Consider the following 17,597-nt stretch of genomic DNA (forward strand, 5'->3'; position numbering starts at 1 on the left):
CCCCCTTCTCCCTACTCCCACCCCCTCCCCATGCTTTCACTGCATTATTGTCTGGGTCCATGGGTTAGGCATATATGCATATAAATTCTTTGGTTAATCTCCTCCCTTTAATTTGTTGTTGTTTTTTCATTTGAAGATTAGACATGATTGTTTTTTGCCTCTGTGAAAGAATTATATGATGAGTAATTAATTTTCTAAGATGTTAAGCTTTTATTTGCAGTAAGTAAAACTAATTTTATGATGGCCAAAATAATCTAAAAAAGTTAATTGAGTAAGCCAGGCAAATGCAATTTAGGAAAGGTAATACTTGCATACGTAATAAAAACCATGTGTTGGAGAAATATACCGTATTTTTCAGGGTCCTTAGGTTAAACTGCGTTATTTTATTTGGTAAAAATGTTTTTCAGCCTATATAGGTTTTTTTTCCCCTTAATTTATTTCTGAATTTTAAATGACCTATTTGTTGACATACTCTTGTTTTCCTAACTAAACTACAACTTCCTGAGGCCAGAGACTATTCTTTTTATTTCTTTCTTTATCCCCCCTTTCTCCCTTCCTTTCCTTTTTCCTTAATTTATTTTGTTATAATTTCAAACTTATGGAAAAGTTGTAAGAAGTGTACAAACAACTAACTCCCATATTCCCTTTACCTAGACTTATCTGTCATTTACATCTTATCTAATTATCATTCCTCTCTCTTTGTATATATATTTGCACACACACAGTAGCATATATGCGTACACACATTTTTTTGAGCCATGTGAGGATAAGTTACAGGCATTGTGCCCTTCATGACTCAGTTCTTCAGTGTCTCTTTCCTGAGCGCAAAGATACTCCGTTACATAACTGCAGTACTATCATCAAAATCGAGAAGTGTAACATTGATATAATACTATGTTCTAATCCACAATCCATACTCAACTTTTGTCAATTGTCTTAATATTGTCCTTTATATACGTACATATTTTTTCTGATTTGGGATCAATGATTGCATTTAATTGTCCTCTTAGGTGTCTTTTAATCTGGAACATATCCTCAGCCTGCCTTTGTGTCCTTGACTTCCACATCTTTTAATACTATAGGCCAGTTATTTTGTAAAATGTTTCTTATGATTTGATGTAGGTAATGCGTTTTTGTCAGGAATACCACAAAATGATATCTTCTCAGTGTATCATTACAGGAAGCATGCAATGTTGGTTTGTTCCAATATTGGTGATGTTAACTTTGATCACTTGGTTAACTTTGATCGCTTTAAGATAGTGTCCCCCCCATTACTTTGTGGGGAGATATTTTTAGAATGTGTAAATAGTCTCATCAAATTTTCACCCACTAATTTTAGCATCTGTTGATGATTCTTGCCTGAATCAGTTGTTACTACCATGGACATACCTGCAAATACACATACACATGTATCAATCTTTATTTCTACCCTTCTTAACTCTTTCTGTTTGAAACTTTGAGTTCATTCTGATGATTCAAAATTCAATTCAAATGGCTTCTTTGCCACAGGCTGCAATTGTCTGGAAGACCACCCCGCCAAAAGCATGAGATGCCCTGAGGGGCTGGATTTCCTGCCATGTATCTTCTAGGGCAGGGGTGGGGAACCTTTTTTCTGCCAAGGGCCATTTGTATATTTATAACATCATTCTCGAGTCCTGCAAAATTATCAAACTTAAAATTAGCTATGAAAAAAGCTCCTAGATTTATTGAATTTCTAGTCCTGCCTGCGGTTGCCTTGGCAGGATCAGATCAAATGATTTCAGCTCGCTGGCCAGATGTTCCCCATTGTTTTAGGGGAATAGGGCAAAAGTGAAGGGAAAAAAACAGTAGTCACCTAATGAGGCCTTTAAGAATTTCAAGACTGTTTCTTCTGTCCAAGAGAGTAAAGTCATAGCATGCACAATATCCACTGCTTCCAAAGATAACTAAATACTTATGTAGCTAGCATAGCAGGAAAGGGTCTAAGTGTGGAGCAGAAAGAGCGAGATGAACATCTCTGGAAGCAGTCATGGAAGCCCCATTTCTACAGATATAGTGACCATTTTAGTTTCCTAGGGCTGCTATAAAATAAATCACTACACACTGGCTGGCTTCAAAACAAAACAAAACAAAACAAAAAAGAAAAATGTATTCTGCCACAGTTTTTTAATGAATTTGAAAAACTGGAATATAAACAAAGGGATTTTACAATTATTCTTTGTTTTCAATTTTTTTGTTGCTCAGTGATTTCAGATTATGGTTTATGATGTACTGTGTAATAAGTAATGATAAAATTGATCATTAGAACTTCTTATTTATATGAATGTTAGGAGTTTCTTTGTAGAGCATTGAACTAAGTTTGTTTTTTTCCACTTTAGATAAGGGAAAACTCTGTTTGGGGTTTAGTAGATATCCAGTGTTATGAAAATCCATTGTAAATAAAAGAATTCCTTTACTAGGCAGTGTATTTAAATGCTTGATAAATAAAATGTTAAATTAACAAAATTGCCTTTGATTTGATTTGTAGCTCTTAGGAATCATTACCTCTATCAACTGTTAAAATATTTATTTTTATGCATCCTTATTTGATCTTTAGTTACTTCACATTTAATGGACATGATAATGATAATGAAGAGGGTATGTTAGTTACATTTGTCAAAAACAGACATAAAGGAGAAGGCATCACCTCCATTAGTATTTCTATTTCCTCTGGGTAAAGAGGGTTTCACCAGGCTAGCCCAAAAACAGTACATCTCTCTGTTTATTAGGGAGGTACAGTTCCATGTGGGAACTTTACAAAATTTAGTTCAGGTGTTAGCTCATTCCCAGAGCACCAGGCCACGCAAGTTACCTCATAGCCAATTTACTGTGTTTGCTCCTGCAAAGCTTTTCAATAACGTAATACATGCCTTCTTCCTAGTCCCTTTCAACACTTAAAAGATCATGGCTTCCTTTAAATTTGCTTCATGTACAGGCCTACAAAAGGAAGGAACTTTGTTCTTAGATAATTTGTTAATCAAATTACTTCTATGTTTACCATCTTCCCCACAGTTAGGATTAATGTTCTTTGAAGCTGTGGAAGGTATTTTTTGCTTCCTTTGTATCCTGCATATTACTTAGTGTAATGCTATTTGTAGGCAAAGTATTTTGAAGTGTTAGACCCTAAGTAGAACTTGGGCCTTTTCAGTTGAGGGCCACTAACCTACAGAGAAAACTTCATGATGTATATATGAAAAGCCAATTTTGACTTTTAAAAAAAACTCATCTGCTTTATAAGTTAATGACAGAAGCTATGAAATGATGTTTATTTAAGAATAGGCACACACTGGAAGAGCATCCTCAAAACAAGAGCCCTGGTTTATGCAGAACATAGATACAAAAATAAACATAGCAAAGATGGAAAATTTTAAATTTTGGGAAAATTCAGTTTAAGGTTCTCACTCACATGTGTTGCCAAACTGAGCTACCTATGTAAAATGTAATAGCTACATAAAAGAATTAATAATAAACTAAAAATTTACATAAATATTTGTTTGCAGGGTGGAGAAGAATTTACTGAACTAAATAGTGTAAGAATTCAAAGGAAAAGAATTTGTACCTCTGATAACTTTAAACAATAAAACATTTAGCGGTGTCTTAAAAAAAAAATACTATGCAACAAATTAAAAGGTAAAACCCCAGGAAAATGTTGCCATATTTACAACATGGTTAATATTTTGAGCCTGTAAAGAGCTCGTGTAAATTCAGTTGGTTTATTAAATTCTCAGTCTTCATTTGCTCAGTTTACAAATGAACCATTTAATTCACAGCAGGTCCTGTGTTCTAGATCAAGAGAGAAACATACGTTTGGTGCCTTATTCAAATGAGTAGTTAATGGCCCTTCATCGCCCGAAACACTGCATTTTACATTACGTCATGCCCATCTCTCTCCTTTTCCTTCTCTGCTCTGACTTCCTCTCTCTCCCTTTTGATGTCTTCTTCCTCTTTTGTGCCTTACTAAATTTAACAGAGTTTTGGGTTTTTTTTCTTTATTGTTCCTTTTATCTGATTTAGGTTTCCTTCCTCTTGCTTTTACTTTGCAAGAGGTTTATCCTGCACAGTTGGGGGCACTCCTTGATCCTGGGTCTTCACAGCCTCCCTTCTCTAGTGCCTGTTTTACTTAAGAATTATTTACCGGATTAGAGCAGCATAGGAGGTGTTTAAAACACCATTTTTATTTTTTGTGTGTTACAGAGCTACTGAAACATAACTGGATTGTAAAGGACTAAAATTTATTTCTAAATTAATAACTCTGAGAAGCATGGAACTATGGTAACAGAGGAGGAGTAATTGGGGTATGTTAATTAGGGGATCCTGATACTGCCTAATTTCTTTATGGTCTTAGGGAGAACTTGGTCTAAGCTGTTCTGCCTTTAACCAAATTGTGGTTATGTAAACTCCTTTACTTTTGTCTTACAAGTCCTCCCAGTAATTATAACACAACACATTACAGCAGCCGTCAGACTTTAGTGGACATAAATACCTGTGGAAACGTGTTAAAAATGTCCCACTCCCTGGAAATTAGTATGCAGTAGATCTTGGGCAGACCATTTTAAAGCTGACTTTAAAAGAAGCACCCCAGGTAATTTTGATGCAGGTCATCAGACCACAATTAGAAAAACATTGCTGGGCAGCATCATGGCCAAATTCTTTGGTATGGCTTATAATTTTGCCCGTGCCTTCTCTCTAGCTCCATTTCCTATAGGTCTACACCACACATTCCTGCAGAAATGCTTATATTTCATAGGCTTTTGATGATTTATGACACCGTGGATCCAAGCACATGTGGTTGGACCCACACTGCAGCAGAAGGCAATGGTAAATCACTGCTGCACCTTTTTTCCTCAATCTTTTATCTTTCATACCTTGAAAACCCTATAATGAGACAGCTCACGCCTTCATAGGGTTACCAGGAGTCAGAGCTCACTCAATGGCATGTAATAACACCACTAGACAACCTTTGCTTCAGAAATGTTAAGTAACTTAGAATTCTCAACATTTCTTACTTTCTCACATCTTTATACCCTTGCACATTCTGGTCCCTCTGCCTAAAACACCCTTCTCTTTCTCTCCTTTACAAGTTCTTCAGATCTTGCCTGAAGCATCACACCTTTCCTCTTTCCTTCTCAAATTGAGTTAAACTACACTCATATAACATACTTCTATTATAGCACTTAACACAATGTTTCATCATTGTTGGTTCCTTGTCTGTCCCCTACTAGATTATGTATTCCTTCAGGACAGAGGCTGTCATCTTCATCTCTGTTCTTCCAGTGTCTGGCACATAGTAGATGTAAATATTACGATCAAAGTTTCTCTTTACTCTTTGGAACATTGAGGATGCTAGACAGAGAAATACTGTAGTGGCAGCTCTGCACTCCCCCTGTATTCTGAGAGTTTTCCCGTCGTCTTAAGTATAGAGTGCTTATTTTGAACAAAACAACTATTTTTGAATTATTAAAGGGATAAAAATAGTAACAAATAAGGCACCCTAGCTATACATCATGTATTTTTCCTGCCACTCTCTAAGTATGTCACTTATGTAACTTTATTTCCTCTCAGGACTTCAATTTCCCTATTTATAATGATTTCTACCTAATATATACAGTAGCCTTCTAATGGTTTTTCCCTTCTCTAATACCTCTTGTATTGGCACCATGTCCTTTGAATAAAATACTATTTCTACCCCTACCCCTTTCATTTCTATGTTTAAGAATCCAGTTGCCTTCGGGCTTCCAAGTTCTGTATGACCAGGTCCTGCCTCAGTCCTTGACTTTTAACTCTCACTCTTGTTGTTTTATTTGAGTCAATCTCATGACAGTCTCACAAACACAGACTTTCTCCTTTGCTCTTTGTAATTTGCCCTACCTGGAATGTATTTACTCGAATTTTTAAACTGTAATCTAAGCCCAGCCTTCTTGATAAAGATCATTACTCTATCTCACAGTGAGGAAATGGAAGAGTAAACAAAAATATCTCCCAAGAGGAAGGTTTAGGGACAATATTCTTGAATAATTAACTTAATGGAAAATTTAGTGGAAATATTATTGTTTCATACTAAGGCGTACTAAATGGATGTTTTCATTATATGTAGTGGAGCTTACTATATATTACAATTGAATAATTGAAGCATGATTATTCACCAACCAGTTATAAGCAATGGTTGTATTCCTCCATTATTTCTGTTTTTACTTCATTGAATAAAATAAATGAAAACTGGTTTAAGATATTAGCCAAGTCATATTACTATAATTTATGATTTTTCTGTAATAAACATGATTTTGAAATAATACTCAGACTAACTAAACCTCCTCATTGGCTTAACTCTTCACTTTTTTCCAGTTGGATGTTTGCCAGACATCTCTCTGTCTATCTTCAAAACAGAATCCACACCTTCTCTCCCCGGAATGTGCTCCAAAGCACAGCAGGCAGGAAGGACACTGTGGCTGGAGGGGAGAGTGGGAAGAGAGGTCAGAGAGGTCCCTGAAGGCCAGGATTACACAGGAACTGGTTGACCTGCTAGTAACTTTGGATTTTAGTCTATATTCAATATGTCTGCATCTTGGAGGGAGTAAACCTTTTCATTTGTGCTAGGATACATTTATTCATTCAGGACATAGATGTAATGGAACAGGGAATTTAAGTACAACTTTAATATATTCTCCCCAAAGTACCTAATCTAATAGTCACAGTATTTGTTCTAGTATAATTATAGTTTGTTTAGGCCTTTATCCACATCATTAAAGAAAAGCATCATATTATAAGCTATCCATTTAAAGCCAAATTATTTTTAAAACAAAACTGATACGTTCTATTTTCTTTTCCTTAATTGTTCTCCTTTTGTTTGGAGGGACAGTTGACTGACTATTATTTATTTGCATTTTATGCTGTTGTCATTTTCAGTAAGGGCATTATGTTGGGAAAATTCTGGTTTAGAATTGTGATTTAATTGGAGACAGGCATTGATTATATAACAGGGAATGAATTTCTTTACTAGATTTGTTGACTTTAGACAGGTCAGAGTCCATTAAAAAAACGTTCTTTGGGCTCCTCATTCGGTGTGTGTAATAAATAGAATTGATGCCACAGTAGAGGTAAGAGAATAAAGATCAGCATCACCTTCAAAGGAATGGAGAGCGCTGCTTTAGAGTGTAGATCCTTACATGTTGCAGAACCTAAATTTCATTGGAAAAGTCTCTGGATAAATGTCTTGTTAATTTGTATAAAATAACTCAGGTGGTAATAGGAATTCAAGAAAGGATAAAATGGGCAAGTTATATAAATGGTAAAAGTTGAATAGTTGCTTCAAAATTTCCATTTATTTTAGACTCTGTCATTGTTTCCTATCCATATTTTACTCTACTTGAGTATATAGTAGTCTAGATAAAAACAAACTATTAATGAAAATATTTAAAGAGACTTTTTAAATCTAAATAATTATTGGGTTTTAATAATAATAACACAAAACACAGCAGACTTCGATGTGGAGTCTAATTCTATTTGGCTTTGTGATAATTTAAAATACATTCATTTTGAACTATTTTGTGTTTGTTCTATAAAATTATATTCCTATTGCTTCTTTTTTTTTTTTCTTCCAGTATAGCATCTCCCTTATGTGTGCTCAGAAGGGAAGTGCAGACATAAGTATCATTATCTCAAAGCAGAATTACTTCTAGAATATTTTAGCTTCTGAGTTGTTCCAATGTGTTTAGTTTTGAAAATTAGGGAGGAAGAGGAAGTTGACTATTATCTTCCCAGTTCTGATGCTTGTTGACCTTATCATGAAGAGTGGGTATTACTACACCTAGATGTTATCAAACTAGCAACTATTATTTGAGTAAGTCACCTGATCAGATGAGGTTTTTCTTTGCACTAACATTTTGTTTTTCATGAGTAGATAACTTAATGAAGAATAATATCAATTGAGATTGATCTGTTGGTAATTCAGTAATGAATAAAAATCTTAAGAAATATTATTAACACAAGTGAATTATAAAAACCAAATCTCTTTAAGCCACATTTATGAATTGGAAAATTAGTGGATCTATTTTTGTTTGTTAAGGTAGAATGCCCTGATTTATACATGCTTAGAGCAGTGAAATTAGAATGATCGGTTTTTATTAGAGATATTGATAAGCTGTTATCCTTTGTTATTAAGCTTAAGAAAATTATTTCCCTTCAGTGATTAAATGAGATATGTTCTGATTTTTAGCATTGTTTAGAACTAAGTTCAGTTTGATTTTGCAATATTATTTGACCCTTTCTGAAAAATTTTATATAGTAAAATAAGTTTTAAATTTTAACTTCATGACATCTTATCAGCTAATTTGATTCTTTACCTATCTCATAACCACATTTCAGTATCACAGAGGTAATTTTGTTGATTGCTGCTTTGGAGAGGTGTAAGATACATACAAATTCTTATTTGAAGTTAAGGATATCTTTAAGTTCTGAGGAATTGTTTAAACCAGCTGGAAGGTTGTATTCCGAATGTTGTGTAGATCCATTAGAACAAAATCTGTGTTTCAGAAATGTGAGTCAAGAGTATGGAATGTACAGTGATGGTATTCATTATGTCACTGAGAGAGTTAATAGGTATTACTCCAAATTGAAGGAAAAGGATTTGTGCTTAAATAAATGTAGAACATATAGAATATGTTGTTCTAAGCCAAACCTAAGCTTTACTGAAGATTTCTCAGAGCTTTTAATATTATTTTTAAAAATTAGATTAACTTACTTTAACAACTTTAAGTGTCCAGTCATTGATCTTATTTTGTGTTGTGTAATCTTTTCCTCCCCTCACAAAATAATATGCAAGTTCCATGTCAGATATTGCATTATTTTATTAATAGGAAGAAGGAAAATATCTTTTTGTTCAAGTGACTTATACTTAAAAGTCCCTGGAATTGTTTCACTGGTGTTTGGGGCATTTTAGAATCTGTTACTGGAGAGAACTGGTATGCTATCATATCCTCTAATTAATGGGAGTAATCTGCAATTTTTAAATTATTGCTGCTTGTGATTCTGGTCATAATCTGATGCAGTTCATTCTTTCACAGTTTTCTAAAAATTTGAGAATCTTTCATTTCTCCTCGTCAACCCTGTCGCCAGTAATGACTTCTAATTTCCTTTTATAATATAATCTCTAGTTTTGAAGGTTTGACTCCAGAGAGTTGCAATATGTATTAGAACATATACTGCATAATTTAAGTTTAATCTGTAACTTCTACACAAATATCTGTTTCAGATGGAGCAGCTATCAGATGAAGAAATTGACCATGGTGCTGAAGAAGACAGTGACAAAGAAGATCAAGATCTGGACAAAATGTTTGGAGCCTGGCTGGGGGAACTAGACAAACTCACTCAGGTTAGAAATAGTGCTTGAAAAACTGGTTGAGGATTTTAAGTCATCACTCTGTGCTAAAAGTTTACAGTATAGTCATAAGGATATGAATATAGGTTACATTTTTAAATACTGCTATAAAAGGAAAATGTCCAAAACATTAACAAGTAAATGAATATTACTATAGGATAAGATATTATCTTCTCTGGTTATTTGAAGGAGTTTTAAAAAAGTACTTATGACAGAGCTTCTGTCCATCTACAGGGATTACTTACAAATCTGTTTCATAAATTGAGACTGCTGGTTAAGAAGTTTAAAACCTAAAATTTTAAAGTCTAAATTTTAGCAGATTTTATTTCATAGCTTAGTGAATTTGAATACATTTTACAACATAAATAATATCTTCATGTGCAAATGTTTTCTATTACATGATTCCAGAATACTTCAAAATTTCATTCCCAGCTGCATTTTAAAACTGTGGAAAAGCCTTTTCACTTGGTTTTATTTTATCTTGGGTAGTTTGTTTGTTTGTTTTAAAGAATGACCTTATCCTCTAAACCAAGTCACTTTTAGAATAAAAGGGTACACTATTACTACCCCAGTTGATAGATTATATTAAAACAACTTTAACTTTATGGCAATGAGAACATTAGAACAAAATTTATTTTCGTTCATTCTTAATATCTCTGGGGAGAATTTTTGTATAAAATTGTTTAAGTATGAGATTCCTTAACTAGTAGAAAAGTAGATGGTAAGGTGGGAACTTAAAATACTGGTTTGTTCCTCTCTTTCTATAACAGTCTGTAATTGAAACTGATAAACTCTTCATATAATTCTTAGATCATTTTGAAAAGCAGACATGTTATGACCATAATCTGTTATTGCTCAGTTTTGAGGAGAGTGCTTTCAGTTCTACTAGGATCTCATAAGAATCATTTCCTTCATCTCCAGTCAGGAGAAATAACATTACTTGTTGAGAGAAAGGTATTTTCTTATATCTGTAGTTGTGAAACCATTTCAACCTCTCAGTTTTTTTAAAAAGGTAAAGATTTTGGCATAAAGATGATGACTAGGCTGTGTATTCCTATGCTGAGGAGAAAAAGGAAAGAGGAAGCAAAATAAAGGAAATAGAAAATAATAATAATTGCCAGCTGACATGTATAGGGTTGACCTGACCGTATGGTTTAATTGCTCATACTTGGGAAGGGAGCCAAAAAGAGTACTCCATGCTACTCCACTGCAGATGGCATTTCTACTGGTTCAGTACCTTTTATTACTCTCTATATTTTAAATCCCCTGACGTCTAAATGTGAAGAACCACTCACCAAAAAAGTTGACTCCTGACTAATGCTGTGACTTCTTTTTACTATACAAATCTGTCTCTAGAGAAAAAGGTAAAAAAAACCTGTTGTGTGATGTGGCCCACTGCTAACAGTTGCGTTTTAACACTTTAGAAATTTTCAGACATTTTTACTAAGTTAGTGGCTAAACCTCAAGTTTTTTTGTTTCTTATTTTAGTTCACTACAAAGTGTCATCTTTACACCTGTATCACACATACCGTGTTAATGGGATTCTCAATTTTGTATTAAATCAGGTTTAAGTTTTAAGTGGTTGGTGAATCTTCTGAAATCATTTGTAAAATTTTGTGTGTATTTGCATTTTTCTGGAAGGTGCACAGCTTTTTTCAAATTCTCAATGACACTCACTCCCTCCCCGCTAAATTTCTTGGCATCAAGGAGTACTTCTCACTCTTTCCCTTGTTGCCCCATTGCCATGGACACAGCAGATAATTATAACAAGTATCTGTTTATTTAAATTGGTAAATAGATTGACTTCTAATATGTCCTCAATTATATTCAACAGAAAACATCCTACCTATTAATTAGTCTTCATTTCCACTGAGAGAAGGAGACTTAGGACTTAAATTGCAGTGGAGGATTTTGGTTTGAGATAAAAGTATTTCCTCGCTGTTTTGTGAATATTTGAAATAAGGCACTGAATAAATCTACTAAATATGATAGTTTTAAAAACTGGATGGACACTTTCTGAGTAGATTCATTTTATCTTGAGATAAATGAATAAAGAAGATGGCATTCTAATTTAATTCCACGACTCTACTGTCCAGCATTCTTTTTTTATTTGAAATCTATGTGATAATTATAGGTAGAAACTAAAGTTTTAAAACACTAATCCCAATATTTACAAATTTATTTAAATAAATGCTATATAGCTACTGATCCTTACCCTGAGCTTCTCTGTTGTAAACATCTTATTTTCCTTATTGTAGAAAAAGTGTCATTTTAAAAGGTGGTGAGATAACTTAGAAGATAGCCTACCCTGAAGTACAGTATAATTCTAGACTTAGCACAAGCAGTGCAGCTGGGTTACAGTGTGCCCTCATAGAACTTGAAAAGAACAAGGATATTTCATTATTGTTTAAAATTGTAGCCTCTGTTAAGATCTTGAGTCGCACTAATTTTGAGTCCAAGATTGTGCCATATCTTCAGGGTCCCTCATGCCAACAATGACTCTATGCTGGACCAAAAACAAATTACTTTGAAGAAAAAGATAACAGAATTACCTGCATCATTTCTTCCTACTTATCTTACCATGCCCATGTTCATATACCTAGTGTATTTTATAGTGAATTTATGTAAAATGAACTACATTGCTATATTTGACATATTTGGAAAGATATTTACTCTGAACTATCACAGTCTCAAGTGAATTAAGTAAGATCATTATTTAAAAATTGAAAAAACTATAACCAAAATAATATGAAAACCAATTACTTTTCCTTAAGGCTATTACCTAGAAAAACTTTGGTTTTATTATGTATTCTATAACAGTTCACTTAATCATAAAACAAACTGTCCTTTTATATCATTGAAGTGTGAATATAATATGACTTACTGAACTTTCTTTTTTAAAGAGTTTGGATTCTGATAAGCCCATGGAACCAGTAAAACGATCTCCTCTTCGCCAGGAAACAAACATGGCCAATTTTTCTTATCGCTTCTCCATATACAACTTGAATGGTAAGATATAATTGGAAATAAAATGTAAAATAGTTTACTAAGTTATATAATGTAAAAGCAGTGCAGCTACAATTCCAGATAGCTCAACATAAGAATGACATGCATAACTTGACTGAGTTTTTATGTTTATTTGTATATTTTATTACTAATTCAAACGATCACAGGAAAAAACAAACTGGAACATAACTAAAATAGTTTTCTAGTTAAGCTATTAATAATTGACAAAGTACATATTTGGGTGGAGCCCCACAACAAATTATAGAGTCCAGTGAAGTTAGTTGTTAGTAATTTTAAAATCAACCCCTCTGCCCTTTATTTAATGCTCTCTACCTAGTCAACTTTATAGTATTTGAAATTGATATTTCAGTCTGTAATTTTTTAGGCCTTACATTTTTCTTTATGCCCTCAGCTCTTTAGGTAGCATCTCTACCAGGGCACTGATCATATTAACAACTTAGATCCTTTGGAAAAAAGTTGCATTGGAGATGTGGTTAAAACTAGGGACAGTGTACAATTTTTGCTTTTTCTTTTAATCTTTACCCAAGGATATTTTTTCCAATGCTTTTCAGAGTGGAAGGGGGGGGAAGAGGCAGGGAGAGACAGAAACATTGATGCAAGAGAGACACATTGATTGGTTGCCTCCCGTTCTTTTGCCAATGGGGTCTGGGAATTTAGCCTGCAACTGAGGTATATGCCCTTGGCTGGAATAGAACTTGGGACCTTTCAGTTCCCAGGCCGACACTCTAACCACTGAGCCAAACCAGCATTATTTTTACCTTTCAACTTACAATTCTGTTTTCCTCTGATTTCTATAAATCTTAAAAGATGGACTGTTTGCTTCTAAAAATTTCTCTTGGAATATAAAACAAACAAAAAACTGTTAGAAATACTATATTTGAGAGACTTTAGGTCCAAGAGGATGAATATCTTTGCTTCTTCCTATTCATTAATTGCTTTATAATAGAATGTATACATTCTGATTCCAATTGTTCTGGAAACATCATGTATTGTTGTTCATTGCAGAAGCTCTGAATCAGGGAGAAACTGTGGATCTGGATGCCCTAATGGCTGATCTTTGCTCAATAGAGCGGGAGCTGAGCAGTATTGGTGCAGGAAACAGTAAGCGTCAAATCACAGAAACAAAAGCCACTCAGAAATTACCTCCTAGCCGACATACATCAAAACATGGCACCTTGAAAGGATTGTCTTCTTCATCTAATAGGATAAATAAACCGTCACATGCCAACTACTCCCTGGATGATATTACTGCACAGTTGGAACAGGCATCCTTGAGTATGGATGAGGCTGCCCAGCAGTCTGTGCTAGAAGATGCTAAGCCCTTAGTAACTAATCAGCACAGAAGAACAGCATCAGCGGGCACAGTGAGTGATGCTGAAGTACGCTCCATTAGTAACTCCTCCCGCTCCAGCATCACTTCTGCAGCTTCCAGCATGGACTCTTTGGATATTGATAAAGTAACACGCCCTCAAGAACTGGATTTGACACATCAGGGGCAGCCAATTACTGAGGTAGGTAGATGGAACTTTTTTTTTCTGATATTTTAGTATTAAAATAGGAAACCATATTTTTTAAATGTAGTTTTAAATAACTTTCTTATTTTTTCTACATTTAAAATTGGTGAAGGATACCTCTGAGCTAAGTTTTAAAATCACTACAAAAGTAGTATATTACCAGCTCTGGCAGTGTCACAAGATGATTAAGAAGAGATTTAATTTCTTCTCTTTTATTCTTGCGACTATTGGAATTCTTCGAATTAATGTTAGTTGTTTCACATTAATAAAATACTTGAAATGTGGTTTATTTTGACATTTTGCAAAGTTTGTATGGCTAATAAACTGATAATTGCTTAATGTATATTTACCGTAAAATAACAACTTAAGAAATTTCTTAAGACTCATATTCCCATTGTAGTCCTCTAAGATTCTAGTTTTTAGGGTTTACTTCATTTTATTATCAAAGAGTCAGTGTGGTGCAGTGGAAAAAGCCACTGGTCTTGGAATCAGAAAACTTGCTTCCAGGTGTTTTCTTTGCCATTCACTACGCATAGGACCTAAATGAGTTTATTCTACATTTGTGAACATTAATTTCTCATAAGTAAGAGGGAGCTAATGTAGTACATGATCTGTCTTCCTCGTATGGTAGTTCAGAGAGTCAAAAGGATATACATGAACAGATTTTTCAAGATGAAATTTTTCTGGATGTGATGGGATGATGGTAAGGAATGGATTTGTGATCAAGTAAGTTTAGAAACAGCTGACTTTAGTGAAGGTGAATTCCTTATTGAGTTTTTTTCAGGAAGAAGGCAGTTTTGTTATAGGAAATAAAACCAACCTTCCATTCACTTTGTATTTACAATGCCCTCTAATACAGGGTAAAACAATCTGTTCATGAATAACCAAAAGATAAATCTTATAAAACATTGTTTAAGGAATTGCACAGAAATTTAAAATTTATACCTATTGACATTATTGATTCCCCCCCATTGATTTAATTTATTAGATTACTTTTCATCATTCAGTAACTCCTGCTACCTACCCATTTACCTAGCTTTGTTCTAGGCAGTGGGGAGCACAAGGGAAGCATAAATCATGAGAGTTTGGAGTTCAACAAGTTTTATTGCTTCTAAGGAAATACATCAGTCTAAAGAATAAACTTTTATTTATTTAAAATGAAATTTATCAGAGTGATATATATTCTATAGAGAACTTTAAACTGATTTCTACCCCATGATACCTGGGGATTACTCTTAGCACCAGCTACTTGTATGCGTCATTTATGTTTTCTAGATTTACTTGTTGGGATATGAGCAATATTTTATTAGGGATGTGCTTTCTTGGTTTTTCTGTGTTTTGTATGTTGATGTTCCTTCTTTTCAATCAGGTTATTTTTAATTAGGTCAAAATGCATGGGAACGGGTTAATCATTCAGGATCTGTGTGTGTGTTTCCATCTGTAACATACTCTCGTTATAAAAGTTCAAATAGTAAAAGAGCAAGTGAAGTAAAAAGTCTTCTTCCAGCAAACACTTCAGATGGCATCCAGTGCTATCCATGGGCAAGGATATCAATGTTCAGTGGTATTATGTTTAACATGAAGCTTTAACATAAAGTTTGGTGAGTAAATCAGGAATAAAGTAAGGAAAGGAGTTAAGCTCTCTGTTCAGCCTGTTCTTTTGCCTCTCCCAGATGGATAGAAAAGTGGTTTAACTGGAACTTGCTTTAATATACTTTTTTCTGGATATAGTTTGTTCTGATTTAAATCAAGAAAACGGAGGGAGTCTTAGTAGGTCCCAAGCACATATATCAAATTATTTCCACACTCATACACAGTTTTTAAAAAACATTAGGTTTGCATGCATGGAGCTTAAAGAGTCAAATGGTTCTGAAAGACTTGTTACCCAAAACACTGCTGTGTTTTGGGTTACATACACACACACACACACACACTATATTCTGCTCCCAGAGATAAGCACTTTCTGCCCTTTTAGCTGATTCTTAGGGTATTTACCCCCATATCATTAAATCTATACTTACATCACTATTTCTTGATTTTTTTTTTCAGTCGCGTATATTATCTACTGACTTACCACTCTTGAAGATTAAGAGCTAGTGCTCTTTAAACATCTCCCCCCACTTCTCCCCTCTTGTTACCCCATCTTTCCAATATATTTTGGTTGGGTTGCTGCTGTTCAGTGTTTATATTATTTCTATATACTTGCAATTTTACTGCTAAACTCTGTATACTTTTATTAGATTTCCTTTCTGGGACATTACATTTTGCTTTTCCTGGAATTAATCATTGTCTTTAGATAGTAAAATAAATTTTTTTGGTAAGTTTATCACTATTTCAACTCCAAACTTTCCCTCAGTTAATTAAATCTCTTGCTTATTTTAAACAAAATTAGTGTTCTATTAATTTCATCTTAAAATGTTTTTGTCTTTTGAAGTCTTTACTCTAGGATCATTCTTAGGTCTTTTCTCTCAGATGGGTAAGCTTCTCCAAAGCAGATTCTTCCAGTCCCCTGCCTGGCAGGCGCATGCCTGTCTGCCAGTGCTTTAGCAGCCCATTTGGGAAAGAAGGCTTGAGATATGGGGTGGTCCTCAATGTTCAGTATGTGATCTTCCACTTAATCCTAGGTCAGGGTTTCTCATCCATCAGTTTATTGACATTTAGAGCTAGATAATTCTTTGTTGTGAGGAGCTCTCCTGTGTATCATAAGGATGTTTAGCAGCATCCCTGTCATCTACCTACTCGGTGCCAGTAGTACAACACACACCCTCCAGTTATGAAATCTAGATCTGTTTGCACGTATTACTACATGTTCCCTGTAAGGCAAAATTGCCTCCATTTGAGACTGACTGCTTTAAGTTCAGAGTTAATGGCAGGTCTGCGCCCTTTTATTCATGGGAAATAACTAGGCTTTCCTTCCCCTGGAATTCATTTACTAGAAACTTAATAAAATGTAGAATGTTTTCAAGCATAGTTATTGTAAATTGATCCCTGATTGGTGAGTTCATACGGATCAGGAAGACAGTAAGTGAACTTTAAAAGACACAGACCTTGTCTTTCTGGTGTGCAGTATGTGGCTCTTGTAAGTTAGCATGAGCACATCTCTTGAGGGGCCCTGGAACCTACACTTATTAGTTGTTTTAATGTACTACTGGTTCCTGTAGAGCAGGAAGTTTTTCTAGCCAGGTGATTTCTGTACTTATCCAACGTGATCTCTTTCTCTTGACAGTGGTTGGTCTGAGAAAGACCTCTGGTGGGCTGTATAGATATCTTCTGAAGATAGTATGTCTCATGTTAATGTGCTGTCTTTGTCTTTCTGTAGAATTAAGTGAACTTGGTGCCAAGCTATGTTCTATTGGGTCCCAGCAGTGAATATCAATCTGAACCTGAAACTGCTGCTAGTTGGTGAATAAAGGCGAGAATCTGAGAATTAACTGCATTCTTAAATATGCTTTCAACCAATCCTCCTGCTTTTAGTGCCACTTTCACTTCTGCTACTTCTGGAGACTTTGAGGTTACATAATGTAAATTGGGATGCTCCTCTGCTTTTCTCCAGCATTGGCTTAGCATTCAGCTTTTTTTAGGCCTGCTGAATTGGTTACCACTCAGCCACATGCTTTCTAGCTTCCAAAATTGTCATGCCTTTTTGTGAGTTTGTCTTAAAAACA

General features: G+C 34.5%; 1 protein-coding gene across 3 annotated transcripts in view; it reads left to right on the forward strand.

Annotated features, from left to right (window-relative positions):
• The window catches only part of RAPH1 (Ras association (RalGDS/AF-6) and pleckstrin homology domains 1), a 76,718-nt gene that overhangs the window by 15,364 nt on the left and 43,757 nt on the right, over positions 1-17,597 (forward strand). For all 3 annotated transcript variants that reach the window (XM_081142518.1, XM_081142519.1, XM_081142520.1), the window contains exons 2-4: positions 9,266-9,385; positions 12,295-12,400; positions 13,424-13,929. In XM_081142518.1, the coding sequence (XP_080998644.1) occupies positions 9,266-9,385; positions 12,295-12,400; positions 13,424-13,929 (732 nt within the window). The remainder of the gene's footprint in view (positions 1-9,265; positions 9,386-12,294; positions 12,401-13,423; positions 13,930-17,597) is intronic.

The sequence above is a fragment of the Miniopterus schreibersii genome (assembly GCF_964146895.1).
Source record: "Miniopterus schreibersii genome assembly, chromosome: 7".
NCBI lineage: Eukaryota > Metazoa > Chordata > Mammalia > Chiroptera > Miniopteridae > Miniopterus > Miniopterus schreibersii.